Source organism: Meriones unguiculatus, chromosome 12 (assembly GCF_030254825.1).
Source record: "Meriones unguiculatus strain TT.TT164.6M chromosome 12, Bangor_MerUng_6.1, whole genome shotgun sequence".
NCBI classification, from domain to species: Eukaryota; Metazoa; Chordata; class Mammalia; order Rodentia; family Muridae; genus Meriones; species Meriones unguiculatus.
Window position 1 is genome coordinate 86,019,301 of NC_083360.1, and position 16,042 is coordinate 86,035,342.

Below are 16,042 nucleotides of genomic sequence, written 5' to 3' on the forward strand. Positions count from 1 at the left end.
TTTGACGTCACTTCCGCGCGCCGCCATACGTCATTGTAGAGTACAGACCGTGGCCGTGTGATCCGTTCCTTAAGTTCGGTCTTGATTGTCCCTTGCGAGCCATGGAGAGTGACTTTTACCTGCGTTACTACGTAGGTCACAAAGGCAAGTTCGGTCATGAGTTCCTGGAGTTTGAGTTCCGACCTGACGGTAAGAGCGGCCTCTCCCGCCTCCTGGGAGCGGGACGGACCTGGGGGAGGGCGGAGGAGCAGCCGGAATGTGGCGATGGGAGGGAAGGACTGCTTCTTTCTGTTCACACGCTGGGGCTCTCGGTAACTTTTAAGAAGCCGGACTGCTTACATTTCAACACCGGGCTGTGATCCATTCCGGGGACAGAGGAGCATCGAAGATAAATTTCCCCTCTCGTGGAACATGTTGTTTCAGTGCCGGGAGAAACGGTGATGTCCTGTAGCGACGAGTGATCGGCATATAGGGTCGCATTTAGAGAGCGCTCTGAAGGGTGGGTTAATTTGAATTAAGAAGTAATTGAAAAGGAAGCAATTTTTGAGGTTCAGGAAGAAAGGCATTCTATAGGAGTAGCAAGTGTCAAGGCCTTAGGACAGAAGAACCAGGCATATTTCAGTTGGCCATTGGCGTGACTGAGGACAGTAGTAGGAAATAATGTTAGGAAGGAGCCTCGCTATGTAGGCCATGAATAGCTGCAGCAGGAAACAATTTAAAACTTTTAAAGAGAAAAGATGCGATCTGTCCTTTAGAAAGTATCCCGGCTCTCAGACACAGAGAAGACGTGAATGATGGTGGTCTGCAGAGATGGTGGTTGGGACTAGGACAATAGCATTCTGTTGGAGGCGGTTTGGACTTAATCTGATTGATAATATTTTGGGACAGTTACAGTGCGGTGAGCAGTAAAGACAGTTCTCTGACTCAAATCTTTTCCCGTTCAGTTCATTCTCTGTATGTTGGACAAGAAAATGTAGCAACAGGTCCGTGTAGCATTACTATGTATCATCTAGATAGTTATTACTGTCTATCTACCTAACATCACTCCGGGTCTCTAATATGGTCAGTAGCTTCCCTCTACCTTCCTGACAAAATTCAAATCCCTGCAATGGTATACAGCAAGCTGAGTTCCTGCCTGCCTTTTCAGCCACAACACTGCAGTACTCTTCCCACACCCTTAGGATTAAACTACGTTGTTTCAGCCCGCAACATCTCAAGCACTTTTCAGTTTTCAGTCTCTTCACTGTGAATTCTGTCCAAAACACCATCCTGTCCTTTCTTGGCCCCTTAACCCACACCTACATTTTACTGTACTTTTCCTCATACCCCACCCACCACCCAGGGTCACTTGATGCATGAAACAGCCCAGATCTTCAGCCTAAATTAGGTGCCTCTCTCCAAAGTTTCCTGTATCTTTCTGCCACAACACCTAATACACAGGGTGTGTGTGTGTGGGGGTGATTGGCTTGGTTTGGTTTTTGTTTTTTTGAGAGGGTTTCTCCATGGGTCCTGGACGTGCTGGGATTAAAGGTGTGCAAACTCTGCCCCAAAATTGCGATGCAGGCCAGACTCAGAGATTAACCTGCCTCTCCCTGCTCGTTGAAGGTGTGTGCCACCATGCCCAGTTTTCTTTTCCTTTTGTTTTTTGTTTTTAACCATCTTCATCCTCACAAAGTACCATGATAGCTGTGCACTTACACAGAGGGCCTTAGGAATCAAAAGTGTCCACTTTAAAAATGCTGAACTAGATCAACACGAGACCACATGGGTGTGTGCGTGTAAGCATCTTCCTTAGTTTTCAAAATACTTTACAACCCAGTTGAGCTTCAGCATGCTATCTGTGCTCCTAAGATAGCAATTGAAATTCCTGTTTACTGCTGAGGACTTTAACTTGCAGAAAAGCTATCACAAAAAGTCCAGCTGTGTTCTTTTGCCACATAGTAGCCTTTTGCCTGAACTCTAGTTTGGTGTCAGGTGCGTCTTTGGTTGTTTTAATAGTTTAAAGTGAAGCACCAAAGGACTAGTGTCGCAGCTGTGAAATGGGTTGCAAACTTGGGTATATTTAGACAAAGCTGATATGCTCAGTAGGCTAATGATGCTGTGTTCATGTTTTATTGTACACTGCATTCATTTTTCTTCTTTTTCCCCACAGGGAAATTGCGATATGCTAACAACAGCAATTACAAAAATGATGTCATGATCAGGAAAGAGGTATGGGCCTTGCCTTCATTCCACGTTAGCCTTTTGTTTTACATCGTTTATGCGTTCTCTAACAAGAATAATGGCAGATGAAGAGTAGGGAAGCAAGCACTTATTTCTAAACAGCTAGATTATCTCTCAGGTCTTTAGCTTGCTTTTTCTTTAATAGTGCTGACTCAATAGCTAGAAGTGAAATGTCTGTGTCTTGGTTTGAACCTTCAGTATGCTCCATACTGACCATGTGACCTCAGACAAGTTCTCTGGCTGAACTTGGGCTCTATTTTTTTCACCTGCAAAACGAGGCATAATAAAACCTACCTTCGATTCCCAAGTGCTTGATGTAGTTCCTAATACATAGACTATGAAGAGAGCATTGAGAGTGCTTCTGAAAGGGAAGGGGAACAGGGCAAATCTTTAAGTGCAGGCTGATGTCTAGTATGGCACTAGGAACTTTACATATATGTATGTTCTTTAATCCTGATTATAAAAGCCCATATGACAGCCTATTCTGCCATATTTACATATAAGAAAGTGATGGCCCAGTAAATCTGAGGCTTGTTCAAAGTTACTCTTCTAAGAGATAAAGGTGGAAATGCAGTCAGTATATGGTCATATTATTTAGTAGTTAATTTTATACCAAGTTAGCATCATATCTCTTTTTGTTTGTTGCATGAGCTAGTGTGTTCCTCAAAATCATGCTATGGAACTAAAAATAACTAGGCTGTGGCTCAGTGGATAGAGTGCTTGTCTTCATGAGGCCCTGGGTTATGGTAGCCTGTCTGTCATCTCAGCACTGGGGAGGTGGAAGCAAGAACATGAGAAGTTTAAGGTCATCCTTGGCTGTGTAGTGTTCAGGGCCAGTCTGAGCTACATAAAACCTTTTCCTTAAAAAATGGGGTGGAGCCAGGCAGTTGGTGACACCCACCTTTAACTAACTCCAGCACCAGGGAGGCAGAAGCAAGTGGATCTCTGAGTTTGAGGTCAGCAGTTTGATCTACAAAGTGAGTTCTGGGACAGCTAGAGCTGTTCACAGAGAAACCCTTTCTCAGGGGGGAAAAAAAATTTTAAAAAGCGCATATATTAGTCGTCTTTCATCACTATAACAATATATCTGTCAGAGGCTGTTGAAGGATTATTGGCAGGATTACATGCCTGCAGTCCCAGGACTTTGGAGGTGAAGTTTGGAAGATTAGAAATTAAAGTTCATAGCTATTTTGAAGCCATTTTGGGACTCCTTCTCAAAAACAAGAAATTATTTAGCTCGTCATTCTGGAGGGTCAGAACCCAAACATCACTGCAATAGTAGGAATGTGTGTGTAGCCTTGCAATGACTACTCAGATCAGGAGAGTGAGACAAGAAGAGACAGGATCCCACAGCCCTTCTGATGAAATGCTGCAGTGATCTAATGACCAACCATTCATTCCCACCTCTTCAGGGTCTGTACCCCTTCCCATCGCACCACCCTGAGGACCAAAGCATTAGTCACAGAAATGGGTTGGGAAGGACACGGAAATCAGGATCACGTCATACACAGAGGAAAGTCTCTCAGGTCACTCATACCTCTATATTAAAGTACCTGAGACTAAGCCAGACATGGTGGCACACCCTTTCATCCTAGCACCTAGCAGAGCAGGTGGATCTTTGTGAGTTCAAGAACAGCGAGTTCCAGGACAGCCAGAGCTACATAGAGAAATCCTGTCTCAAAAAAAAAAAAAAAAAAAAAAAAAAAAACAACAAAAAACAAAACAAAACAAAAAACTGACACTGGGTAATGTATAAAGAATCAATTTACCTCTCAGTAAATTCCAAGACCCCATCAGGTTTGGTGTGTGATGAGAACCCAGTGTGTTCTATATTAGTGTCTTATTGCTGTAGCTTCCCAAAACAAGACTATGGCCTAGTCTTGTACTAAAGGCCATCCCTCTCACTTTTCTCACATATGGAATTATGTTTCAACCTAATTTGAAGGGATACAAACATTGAAATCATAGCAGAGAGATTTATGTGAACCAGATGTGCCAAAGGTAGCAGGGGAGCTGGGGTATTGTTTTGGGTGTGTTCGATTCTGATCCTCCTTTTGGAAGTGCCAGAAACATCTTCAGGAGCAATCATTTTTGTCCTCCGTTACTTTGTGAGTTAGAATGTTGTTGGAGTATGGTGGTTTGAATGAGAATGGGCCCCTATAGGCTCATATATTTTATACTTGATCTCAGGCTTATGTACATAAAAGTGTGATGGAAGAATTAAAGAGAATTATTGATGACAGTGAAATCACCAAAGAAGATGATGCCCTGTGGCCCCCTCCTGACCGAGTAGGTCGGCAGGTAAGCGCTTTATTTATTGATTGTACTTCTTACAAAGAAGATAAGGAAAAGATTTATAAATCTGACATTAAACTTAAAATTTAGCTGGGCAGCGGTGGCACAAACCTTTAATCCCAGCACTCAGGAGGCAGAGGCAGGTGGATATCTGTCAATCCAAGGCAAGCCTGGTCTACAGAGAGAGTTCTAGGACAGCCAGGGCTACACAGAGATACCCTGTCTTTATTTAAAAAATTAAATTAAATTAAAACAAACTTGAAACTTGTTTGATGAAAGACATCGAAGTAAAAGCTGAAGAAAAGATGAAGACATTTAGAAAATAAATCTTAAAAGGAGTTTTTATCCAGAATATATAAAGAGCTATAGACCAATAAAAAGATAGTGTAGGGGCCAGAATGTTGCAAAGCTTATAGTTTTTATACTCAGAAAAATAGTGGCCAGTAGATATGGAAAAGGTTTACAGGTGCATTTGTAACCTGCAAAATTTAGGACAACACATTTTTAAAAGTCCCACCAGGTCTTCAAAAGGACAAGAAGAGTTGATGCCCTGCTGGCAGGGATAAAGTGTCAGTGAAGACACCTGAGAGCCATTTGGATAGGAGCTGGCAGAGCAGGAAACAGTTCTGGTGGGTCTGGGAACCCAACCCCAGGACTCACAAATGTTTAAATGTAAGCTCAGCCCCAAGACTTAGAAGATTCTTGCCACATCATTTATAGTAACAAAACTTGGGAACTTATGTCTGCTTCAGTAGAGAAATGGTGTGTTCAAAGCTTTTAAGTGTTGAGCAGCTCAACATGGATAAATCTTAGAAACAATATTGCATGAAAAAAATGTTATATATACACATGTGGTATAGCCATTTATTTAAAAAGTATGCTGCTAAATCTAAAAAAGCAAGTGGAAGGAATGAACCCCAGTTCTCGGGGATGCCAGAGAATACAGTAGGAGATAGGCATTAACTTGTGTTTCTCTTAAAAGATGGGATGGGAATGGGGAGCAGCAAGGTGGATCAGTGGGTAGAGCAGCTCTTGCTGCTCCGCTGGCAGCTTGAGTCCAGTCTCTGTGCCACACGTAAAGGTCAAAGGAAAGAACTCCCACAAGTTGTCCTCTGACCGCCACAAATATGTGAGATTCATTCCTGCATGCATACATCACACACACACAGCACATTTTCAAAGAAAGCAGGCTAGAGGTGGCTTGGTGGGTAAAAGCTTTCATTGCGAGCATGAGGACCAGGGTTTAGGTGAGCCCTTGTCTGTGTGCTTGGTGAGTGTACCAGTGCTGCCTGGCTTTGATTTTTTTTTTTTTAATGTTTTTAGGAGCTTGAAATCGTCATTGGAGATGAACATATTTCTTTTACAACATCAAAAATTGGTTCCCTTATTGATGTCAACCAATCCAAGTAAGCATATATGACATTTATATCCAGTTTTGTCTGTTGCTGGAGATTAAAAAGAAAGTGTCAACCAATGGCCCAGCATAGAAAAATGTGCAGACACAAGGCAGGAGTGGGCAGTGTGGTCCTTCTCATTCATAGGGTGCTCCAGGTTACAGTCGTTTATGGAGGGTTGGTTCTAGGAATTTCAGTGCCAGAATCCTTGAATGTTCAACTCTCTTATACAAAATAGTGTCATGTTTGCATAGAACCTCTGTACTTCCCATATATTTTAAATCATATTTATAAAACCAAATTGTGTAAATATCTGTAGTAATGTGTCATTTTGGAAACAATGGCAAGAGAAAACATCTGAACACACATGTGACAGTTGGAGACTTCATAAACCTAACCATAGCCTCCACTCATGGCTGAGCCCCCACACAGAGTTTATGAATTCAGGCCAAGTGTATTTCCAAAGGCTGCTGCTTTTACTTGTGGTGGTTCATTCAGTTATTCCTTCTCAGTGACATGGAGGACAGCATAGTAACAGCTAGCAGAGAAATGAAATAAGGCCAAACACGTTCACTGAGTGAACAGTGTTGACTCTTCAGACCAGCCTATCTGAGTCTTGGTGAAATGGGATGTGAATCTGTTTGCTGTAAAGAATTTTTAGAACTTGGCAGGCTCTTTGGTTCCCATGGTTTGAGGATTTGGGGTTATAGCCAGCATTCAGTAAATGTTGGACATTTGTCTGTGTTTGGATAGTCTCCCTGCTCTTAGCTAACTATACCATAGTAATCTTCAACTTGTTGGTCCTGCTTACTACTTTCCAGTTATTTTTTCAAATTCTGAAAGTAATCGATGGTCATTGTAGAAAAAACAGGAAGTGCAGAAAAACATAAAGGGAAGGTTCTTTCATAACCTTAATAGATAACCAGTGATAGCATCTCTTTGGTTTTAGAAAGGATCTTACCATATGGCCATGGCTGGCCTGGAACTTAGCTATGCAGATCAGGTCAACTTTGAGTGACCTCCTGTCTCTTCTGGAGCGCTGAAATACAAGCATGTTTGGCTCTCTTGCCCAGCTATTGCTAATATCTTGACGTGTAATTTTTTAGTCTTTCACCCATAGGATTAGAAAATGCACAGGAGCCAAGGCATGGTGGCGTGTGCTTGTAATCTCAAGTACTTGGGAGGTTTAGCGCAGAAATCTCATGATTGAACGAGCCATCCTGGTCTATATTACAAGACCCATCTCAAAACAAATTTTAACTCTCTCACTCCATACTGGGGTGAGAGTGGGATTTTGTTCATAGTTCAGGGAATTGAAAATGCCTAGAACTTTGTATGTTAGGCAAGTGTTCCACCACTGACCTGGATTTCCAGCTCTCTCTATAGTTTTTTAAAGCACAAGAGACAGGATGTTTTAGAAATGATTTTTTTTTCCCCTTCATTTTATGTATTTCCACAGTAAAAACAACATGCTTCAATGCTTCATAATAATCTTTCAATAAGTGACCCTTTCCTCTCTTAATGGTCTTGTGATTCCTCAGGGTATTAGTACTGTAAATATAAGGGACAGTTTCGTATTAATTGTGGTTATTAATCTTTTGTATTTAGCAGTTTTTCTCCGTCTCTTAAATATTGTGCTTTTCTTTTGTATTTTAGGGATCCAGAAGGCTTACGAGTGTTTTATTATCTTGTCCAGGACCTGAAGTGTTTAGTCTTCAGTCTTATTGGATTACACTTCAAGATTAAACCAATCTAGATTGGATATTGTGGACACATGGGGGTGGGAGTGTTTAGTTACCATAATTAGGATTTTTTTTTCTGTATATTGGGGCAGTTTTTATAAACAATAAATGATGGTCTTTAATAAATGTAGACTTTTCATACTTCACTCCTCCTGCTTCAAGTTAGAGACATCATTTGTCTGGTGTATCAGGTTGCCAGACTGAGATATTGAGAGGGCAGTCTGGTGTTGTCAAAAAAAAAAAATCACACGAACAAGTGGAGAGATGGCAGCGGTTAAGAGCACCTGCTGTGCTCGCAAGGGACCCCAATCATGTTCCTGGCCTTCACATGGTTGCTCACAGCAACCATTTGTCACTAGGGGATCTAGTGCCCTCTTCTGTCCTCGGCGGAAGGTGCACACGTGGTGCATAAACATACAACCAGGCAAAAAAAGAAAATTTGAAAAACTAGGTCATAGATGTCAAGAGGGACGTGTTTTCGAATGTAGACGCCCATGATCGGCTCCTGCAGTGTGGGTTATTATATGACAAGGAGAAGGACATGGACACTGGCAGCCCTGTGGGGAAGATCGCAGCATCAGGTCTGGCACGTAGATAGAGTGAGCTGTTCAGAGCTGGAGGGCGAGTATCCCAAACCGTCGAGGCTTCCACGTGATGTGAGCAGCCTCGGGACCACAGTCGGAAAGAGAACCGAGGGCCTGGAGGGCTCTGGCAGAGGTTCCAGGAACATCCTGCCTGCTTAGTGATGGCCCAGGTCGAGAGTCTCTGGCATGAGCGATGCCACGGGTTCAGCGCACCTACCGAGATGAGCCGTGCCCAGCAGGTTCCGGTCCCCAGCCCACCCCGCCCCGCTTCCCGCCCACCCACACTTGAGCCTGCGCGGCGGCGCCAGCCTTTTACGACCAGCCGGAAAGCAGCTGTCGCAGCGACCTAACGTGGACCGGGCCGCTATGGGGGTAAGGGGGAGGACGATTAGCCGTCGGGCCGCCCGGAAGCCGAGTGGGGCGGGGATGGCGGGGACCTGAGAGTCGCGAGCTCACGCCCGGGGCAGCGAAGGGAGTGGGCTCGCGTTGAGGCCCGGGAGGCCGGCTTGAGCGGGGGGGGGGGGGGGGGGGGCGCGGCCGTGCCTCCAGCCTGCCCCGCCCTCTTCGCAGAAAATCGCGCTGCAGCTCAAAGCCACGCTGGAGAACGTCACCAACCTCCGGCCAGTGGGCGAGGACTTCCGGTGGTACCTGAAGGTGTGGCGGAAGGCGGACCCCTCCTGGGAAAGGGAGGAGCGTTGGGAGGCGGTGGCCGTCGCCTAGTTTAGGATGGCTTTGCATCGTGAAGCGAAGGAGGACTGTAAACTCCGGTCTTGTTGCCTTTACCTTCCCTGTGCTAGGATTACAGCGCGGCCACCTCACACGATGGCGTGTTTCTTTCTTTTTCCTCTTTAGTTCTGGGGCTATATCCCAATCTAGGGCCGCACGCCAGCGCTTTCCTGCTGGGTAAACACATGGTTTGTAAACACGCTGAACCAAATGTTAAACGGAGGGACCTGTGATTATTCAGTAAGGTGAACACACCCACTTTGTTTTATTGGTTGGCTTTACTTACTGTGAAGGTTGCCCCCCTTCGTCCTCACACAGTACTAGTACACCCAGTAGGTGCTCGGTCCGGAAGGTCTGTCAAGTTCCAAACGGTGTGAGGCTCCTCATTGTCCGAGATTCTGCGTTGTTCTACTAGTCTGGGTGACAGTCCCCCTCCCAGTACTAGACAAGCGCACTACCATTGCACCCACAGCTCCTATTTCCATATGTTTTGGAGCACGGGTTCCAGGCCTCATTTGAAGAATGAACTTTGGCTTGAAGAAACACGGATGGTGAAGGAGACAGAAAAGAAAATGATGAATGCTTGACCCTAAGCACAAAGGTCCTTAGCCAGGCAGAGTTGCTGGGGTCCTGTGACATGGATCCCCAAGCTAAATGGCCCCGGTTTTAGAGGATGGTAGGGGTGACAGCATCAGAAACAACTTGTTCCTTGCCTGGAGACAAGTGTGCCATGTCCCCATTGGGGCTGGTTGTAGCATGACGTAAGACTCACCTAGAAGATAGGTATTCGGCATAGTGGCACTCACCTGTAATCCCAGTACTCTAGAAGCAGCAGCAGGAAGGTCTCTGGGTCAAAACAGCTTTGGCTACATAATGAGATCCTATCTAAAAGAAATAAATAGGAGGAGGTATTGGTTTATGAGCCGGCCTTACACTGTACTTACTCTTCCCATGGTTGGTGTCTTTTCAACCAAGCTGGTTGCTCAATTAATACTCTTCTTCTCCCCAAAGATGAAATGTGGCAACTGTGGTGAGATTTCAGAGAAGTGGCAGTATATCCGGCTGATGGTAAGCATCCCTACCTCATAAACAATATACTCCCGGGTAGAGATTTGGAGAAAGTGGCCTTTCCTCTCTCTATCCTGTGAACATTTTCAGGGGTTGGGGGTGAGAGAGCAAGCAGCAATGTGGTCAGCACTGGGCACAGCAGGCATCTTTGGGGTGTGAGGCATCAGAATCAAGAACCACAAGAAGATTCCGTAGGGTTCTGCCCACCCCCACCCCTGGTGTGCTCGGGGAATCGAATCCTGTGTACATCCTAAACATGCTCCATCAGTGAGCTGTCCCCAACCCTCTTGTCCCTTGTCAGCAAGTGACTCACTTCTGTGGATCTTGCTCTGTTCCACTGGGTAGTAGGCGGTGGGGTGAGATCTCTCTGGGACCCTGACTTCTAGCTGTTCCGTGACTAGAGATTCTGTTTGCTTTCTGTCAGGACAGTGTGGCACTGAAAGGAGGCCGAGGCAGTGCCTCCATGGTCCAGAAATGCAAGCTGTGTGCGCGGGAAAACTCCATTGGTAGGTCAGGTGGTGCCTGCCAGGCTCTTCCAGGCTGACGGGAAGCAGGCTCGTGTGTCCAGGGGTGGACCTAAGCATGGAGTGCTGAAACCTGTACAGCCTGCTCCTTTTCTCTGGGCTCCTAAGGGGGACCTAGGTACAGATTCAAGTCAACTTTTCCTTTTTCTATTTCAGACATCTTGAGCAGCACCATCAAGTCTTACAACGTAAGTTCCCTGCCGAAGTGACAGGGATAGCAGGATTAAATTTGAACTGGCGGCTGAGAGGATGGTTCAGGAGTAGCTGCACCAGTGCCTGCCATCACTCCTTGTCCCATGTGCTAACTCTAGGTAGCCCAGGCTTAGCTTAGACTCATCATACTCCTGGTTCAGCCTTCTGAATGCTGAGAATCAGGCACTTGACATCATGCTCTGGTGCTTATTTACTCTTTAATTTACTTAACTTGGCTGTTCCTTTGCTCCATCCACTCTTGTCCACCATGCACGGATTCCCTGAGAGTACAATGGAGTGAAAGTCCGGGCATGGTGCTTACTAGTCACTGAGGCCCTGGGTGAAGTAGGCATGGATTCCCCAGCTACCCACATCCCAAGAGATGCCCTCTCCACATACCCCGCCCTTCTCCTCACCACATGGTGGATGGTTAGCAAAGGCCATGGTATGCCTACTGAGACCATATGAATGGTGTGAGGCCTTTGTAGCCTAACATTCTTGTCGTCTTGGTGCTGATCATTTACCGTTCATTGAATGGGGTGTGAGGGCCTTGTTTGGCTCTCTGCACATGGCCCAGATTCTTACAGTAGACTTGTAGGGTTCCTCTGCTCTGTTGACATGCAGGAAAACTGACCCAAGGATCCTTACTCTTAGAAGAATCTGTGTCTACAGAAGGTCCTGTTGGGAGCAGTGCCCAAAACAGGCTTCTTTTTAAAAGGGTTGAGTTGTTCTGGGTCCTGTTCTAGGTTCACAGGTGCAGTAAGGGCCCACATGGTAAGAAGGAAAGAGGGCATGGTGTCTCTGAGGGCCCAGTGGGCCTGCCTCCTCAGTACACTTCCTTTCTAGGCTGAAGACAATGAGAAGTTCAAGACAATAGTGGAGTTTGAATGTCGGGGCCTTGAACCAGTAGACTTCCAGCCCCAGGTATGTATTTTAAGAGGACTCTGGGGAGGGAATGAAGTGACAGGACTTTGCTTCTTACAGAGACTATAAAAAGGGATTTGCTTTTCCCTTCAGTGTTCCAGCACTAAGCTACAACCCAAAGCAGGAACTCTGTGAATGGTAATTGTCACTTATCAAATGCCTGCTGTGTGCTGTGCTCCATGCCTGTCACCTTTACACATTATCTCATTCCGTCCTTCCTGTAACCCTGTGGAGAAATTTAATATTTAGACAAGGGAACTTCAGCTTGCCAGAGTCCTATAGTTAGTAAGCAGAGGCCTGTAATCTGAACCCAGGTCTGTTTGACTCTTACAGTCAGTACTCATCCTTTATTTGTGCATTTTACCTCAGAGTAAATCTGTGAGTTAAGTTGGAAAAGATGGTATTGGCATCCCGATTTCATAAACAAAAACAAGTGAGAAAAAAAAAAAAAACTAAATCCTCAGCCACACAGAGTTTAAAGCCAGCCTGGGATCCATGAGACCCTGTCTCAAAAACAGACAGACAAAACCTAAGTTCAGAGGCAGACATGGTACCCACCTTTGATCCCAACACTCAGGAGGCTGAAGATTTCTGAGTTCAAAGACAACCTGGTCTACATAGCGAGTTCCAGGACAGCCAGACGTATGAGAGAGACCCTGTCTCAAAAACAAACAAAGCAACACCAAGCCCCGCCCCCTCCCCCCCAACAAGCTAAGGTCCAGAAAGGGGAGTGGAGTGCGTCCAAGGTCTGCATCAGACAGGATGGTGGGAGACCCTGCCTGTCTCTATACTTGGTGTCTTGTCTGGGAAGTATCAGGAAAGTAGCCAAGGCTGGATGTGGCTACGCCCCTTTAATCTCAGGTCTTGGGCACGGGGCAGGTAGATCTCTGAGCCCAAAACCAACCTGGCTTACATAGTTCCAGGACAACCAGAGCGTCATTGTGAGACCCTGTCTCAACGAAAGGAAAAGGAGAAAAGAAAAAGAAAAGTAGCTGAGCAAGCCAGTAAGCACTCTTCTTAGAAACAAGGCAGTCTTCTGAGCCGGGGCTGTGGTGTAGACACCACAGCAGTGCTGAGTAACTTGAGCAGCTGAGCTGTCCTGAAGGCTTTGCTAGGAGGACCAGCCCTGGGCCTGGCACCTTTCTTCCCCCAACCTTGCTGCTGCCTCTCTGTCCCCCGCAGGCAGGCTTTGCTGCTGAAGGTGTGGAGTCAGGGACAGTCTTCAGTGACATTAATCTGCAAGAAAAGGTGAGACCTGGGGACCTTGCAAGGTGTTACGTGGTACCTGGTGGGAATTATCTCTTTGGTGAACAGCGCTTATCAGTGGAGAGCTAGCTTCACATTTTGGTGCTTTTTGTTGGTGATTCTGCATATGGCCATAAGCATAAGGCTGAAGGGTGGTTGCCGGAGACCAGCTCTGGCAGGTCAGAGTTTCAAGGAGGAAATGCGCAGGCGACAATAGACACAGACATACTATGGTTGAAGCAAACTCATATTTTCTCCTGTTCGCTCTTATTTTGTTTATTCTCTTTTCCCTTATATATTACTCAGAACAAACGTCTTTACACAGAAAGAAATCGTAAGTCACAAATTTAAGGAAATCTCAGAAGCCCACATGTGGTTAAACATTGCCCTTGCTATTTTTCCTCCCATAATTCCACCCTTACCTAAAAGCAATAATTCTTTCATTATTGATAAAGTTCCCGCAGCTCAACGATATTTCCGTCCTCTTTCGTGTACTGGCTGACGATGGTATGCACTTACAGTGTGGAAGGCTTTTGTCCTCGCTTTACTCTCCAAGACCTTGCCCAGCTGGCCTGCATAACCATCTACTTTCCTCCTTTTCCACTCGCAGTAGGGTCATTTATGTTCTCTCAGCACTCTGTTTTCTCGAGGTGCACACCAAACACCTGCAACTAGATCTTAAGGTACATGACCAGGAGACTCAGACTTGACCATAGTTACAGGGACATAATTGCTCTCTTTGATCACTGGGCTGTCTCTCACAGGCAGGACTCGTGGGCCAGCAATGCCTGAGACTTCTCTGTAGCTCCAGTAGGTTGCACATCCAGCTGGAAAAGGGGCATTTTCTAGTGATATTGCTCTCTTCTCTATATCCCTCAGTAGAAGCCCCAGTCTTTAAACTATTCTCAGAAAGTTCAGCTGAACCCTTAATCTGTCTAAATGCCATTGTCCTGAGGAAATCAATCATCACTCGTATTACGTACTGCAGGTAAACTGCCCAGAGAGGAGTGCTCCCACGAAACAATCAGACCACGCTAAGTACAAGGACACGATAGTGCCAAGCGTCATAAGGCCTTGCAGTAGCAAGGCGCATTCTGGGCGCAGTCACCCGGGGCTTTGCCTCTCTGAGGTATTCTCACCGAAGCGCTGCTGACTGGTGAGCTGTACTCCAGAAGCTCTATTGCCGACTGCAGTTCCTCCAGCATGACCAGGGAGCCCCGTATTTGTACAGGCAGGAAGGCTAGGTGTGGCTGATGCGGCAGGTACGCAGTAGATCTGTTTCCTTCAGGCCTGACTTACAGTGTTGGCGGCTGTGAGCAACATAGTACATAAGCTACTCTCACACAAACACAAAACAGATGTTTGCTTTACCAGTTGATGAGACTCTTGTGAGCAGACACTTAGGAGAAGGTAGCCCCGTTCCCCTGGCTGCCACTGAAGTGTTTGCAGTGATCCCCTGTAGACTGACTTATGACATCTCTGAAGATAGACCAGCTCTGTTTGCCTGGCTCCTTGTAGCAGCAGAAGGTGGCATTCTGTGCCCCACCTCAGGCTGCTTACCGTGCGAGGTGTGTTTCCATGTGTTTGGTTTCATCTCCTGTCTTCCACGTGAGGCTCCAGGATGTGGCATGACTTGCTGGTTACCAGACTAAGAGATGGAGTTCAGACCCGAGTTGTCTGTTCTGTTAAGGGTCTCCTGTGTTCGTGACTAGCTGAGTTGGGCCTGCATTGGGCTTTGGAACTTCTGGTTCCCCACTGTCCACACTGTCCTGTCTGCCTTGAGAGCTGCCTGCTTTCCTATCTCCTAGGACTGGACGGACTATGATGAAAAGGCGCAGGAGTCTGTGGGGATCTTCGAGGTCACCCATCAGTTCGTGAAGTGCTGAGCTGTCTTCCTGCAAGCTTGTCCCTAATGACTAAGAGGAGACCAAGTTCCCCGGGGAAGCAGTCCCCACGGGGCATGTCATCTCTACTCTCGGCACTTACCAAGCCCTCACAGTCTGCATGCTGGGGATTGTCACGGCTCTAAGTCCCACCAATAAAGCCCCCGTTGGTGCCACAGCGCTGTGTGAAGGTGGTCTCTCGGGCCCAGAGTTCCTGCAGCGCATACAGGGATCTCTGGGTACAGTCTGGGACCACAAAGAAAATACCCTCCTGTCTACCAGCTAACAGGGATTTAATCTCAAAGAAATTTATAACAATGGAGAATACTATTAAGCTTCGCTGAACATCATTAAAGACATAATGAAATAAAAATGTCATTGAAATTGCAACTTCTGTTTAGTAGAACTTCCTGAGTCACAGATGGGAGAGTAATGTCCTAGGTGCCCCAGTGGACAGGGCAGTGGCAGTTAAGCGAGTATGGTACTAGCCCTGTGGTGCTCAAAAAGATCAATAAACAGGTAAACAGACCCATTGGTGGGAAAAAAAAAAAAAAAAAAAACCGCAGATGGTGCTACAAATGAACATGTTAATTACTGACTCTGAACGTGCAGACACAAACATTACATGCAGGGAGGTAAGGTCAGAGCCCTACTTCAGGGCACTGAGGGTGTGTTCCACCTGAGGCTGGTAAGCTTCGGTGCTTGGCTCTCCTGGACTTGCTTTGTAGACCAGGCTGGCCTCAAACTCCTGGCCATCAGCCTGCCTCTGCCTCCCTGAGTGCTGGGATTACAGGCGTGTGCCACTGCGCCTGGCTGGGATCTAACTTCATATAAAACATGAGAGCCTTTCAGTTCTGGAGTCAGTTCAGATGGTGTACCTGGGCCCTGCTCCCCCTGGCCAGGCCTACGCACTATACAAACTGTAAAGAGGCAGTTTCAGGAGTCTGGGGAGAGGACAAGGTGGGAGCAAACTGTGGCGGCCAGAGGACACTACAGGAGTTGGTTCTCCTGCTGTGTGGGTTCCAAGAATCCAGCTCAGATTATCAGGCTTGATAAGTGTCATTACCCACCCAGCTACCATCTTACTAGTCCATTAAAAAAAAAAGTGTGGGGGAGGGACGTGCGCCTCGATGCATGTGTGGAGGTCAAAGGACAGAGGTAACAGTCTGCTCGATTTCCACCATGTGGACGCCCGGATGGAAACCAGGTTGGCGACAGGCGCCTTTACCCACTCAGCCAGCT

The 16,042-nt window shown here is 46.4% G+C and overlaps 2 protein-coding genes across 2 annotated transcripts; both read left to right on the forward strand.

Annotated features, from left to right (window-relative positions):
* On the forward strand, window positions 1-7,780 carry Magoh (mago homolog, exon junction complex subunit). The gene is made up of 5 exons (XM_021660601.2): window positions 1-189; window positions 2,153-2,211; window positions 4,414-4,524; window positions 5,842-5,924; window positions 7,569-7,780. The coding sequence occupies exons 1-5, from the start codon at window positions 102-104 to the stop codon at window positions 7,666-7,668; spliced, it is 441 nt and encodes a 146-aa protein (XP_021516276.1). The 5' UTR covers window positions 1-101; the 3' UTR covers window positions 7,669-7,780.
* A 682-nt stretch (window positions 7,781-8,462) lies between these two features.
* On the forward strand, window positions 8,463-15,190 carry Czib (CXXC motif containing zinc binding protein). The gene is made up of 8 exons (XM_060366093.1): window positions 8,463-8,610; window positions 8,809-8,892; window positions 9,976-10,032; window positions 10,457-10,538; window positions 10,713-10,744; window positions 11,595-11,672; window positions 12,855-12,920; window positions 14,726-15,190. Exons 1-8 carry the CDS (start codon window positions 8,605-8,607, stop codon window positions 14,801-14,803), a joined length of 483 nt encoding a protein of 160 aa, XP_060222076.1. The 5' UTR covers window positions 8,463-8,604; the 3' UTR covers window positions 14,804-15,190.
* Window positions 15,191-16,042: the final 852 nt, after the last annotated feature.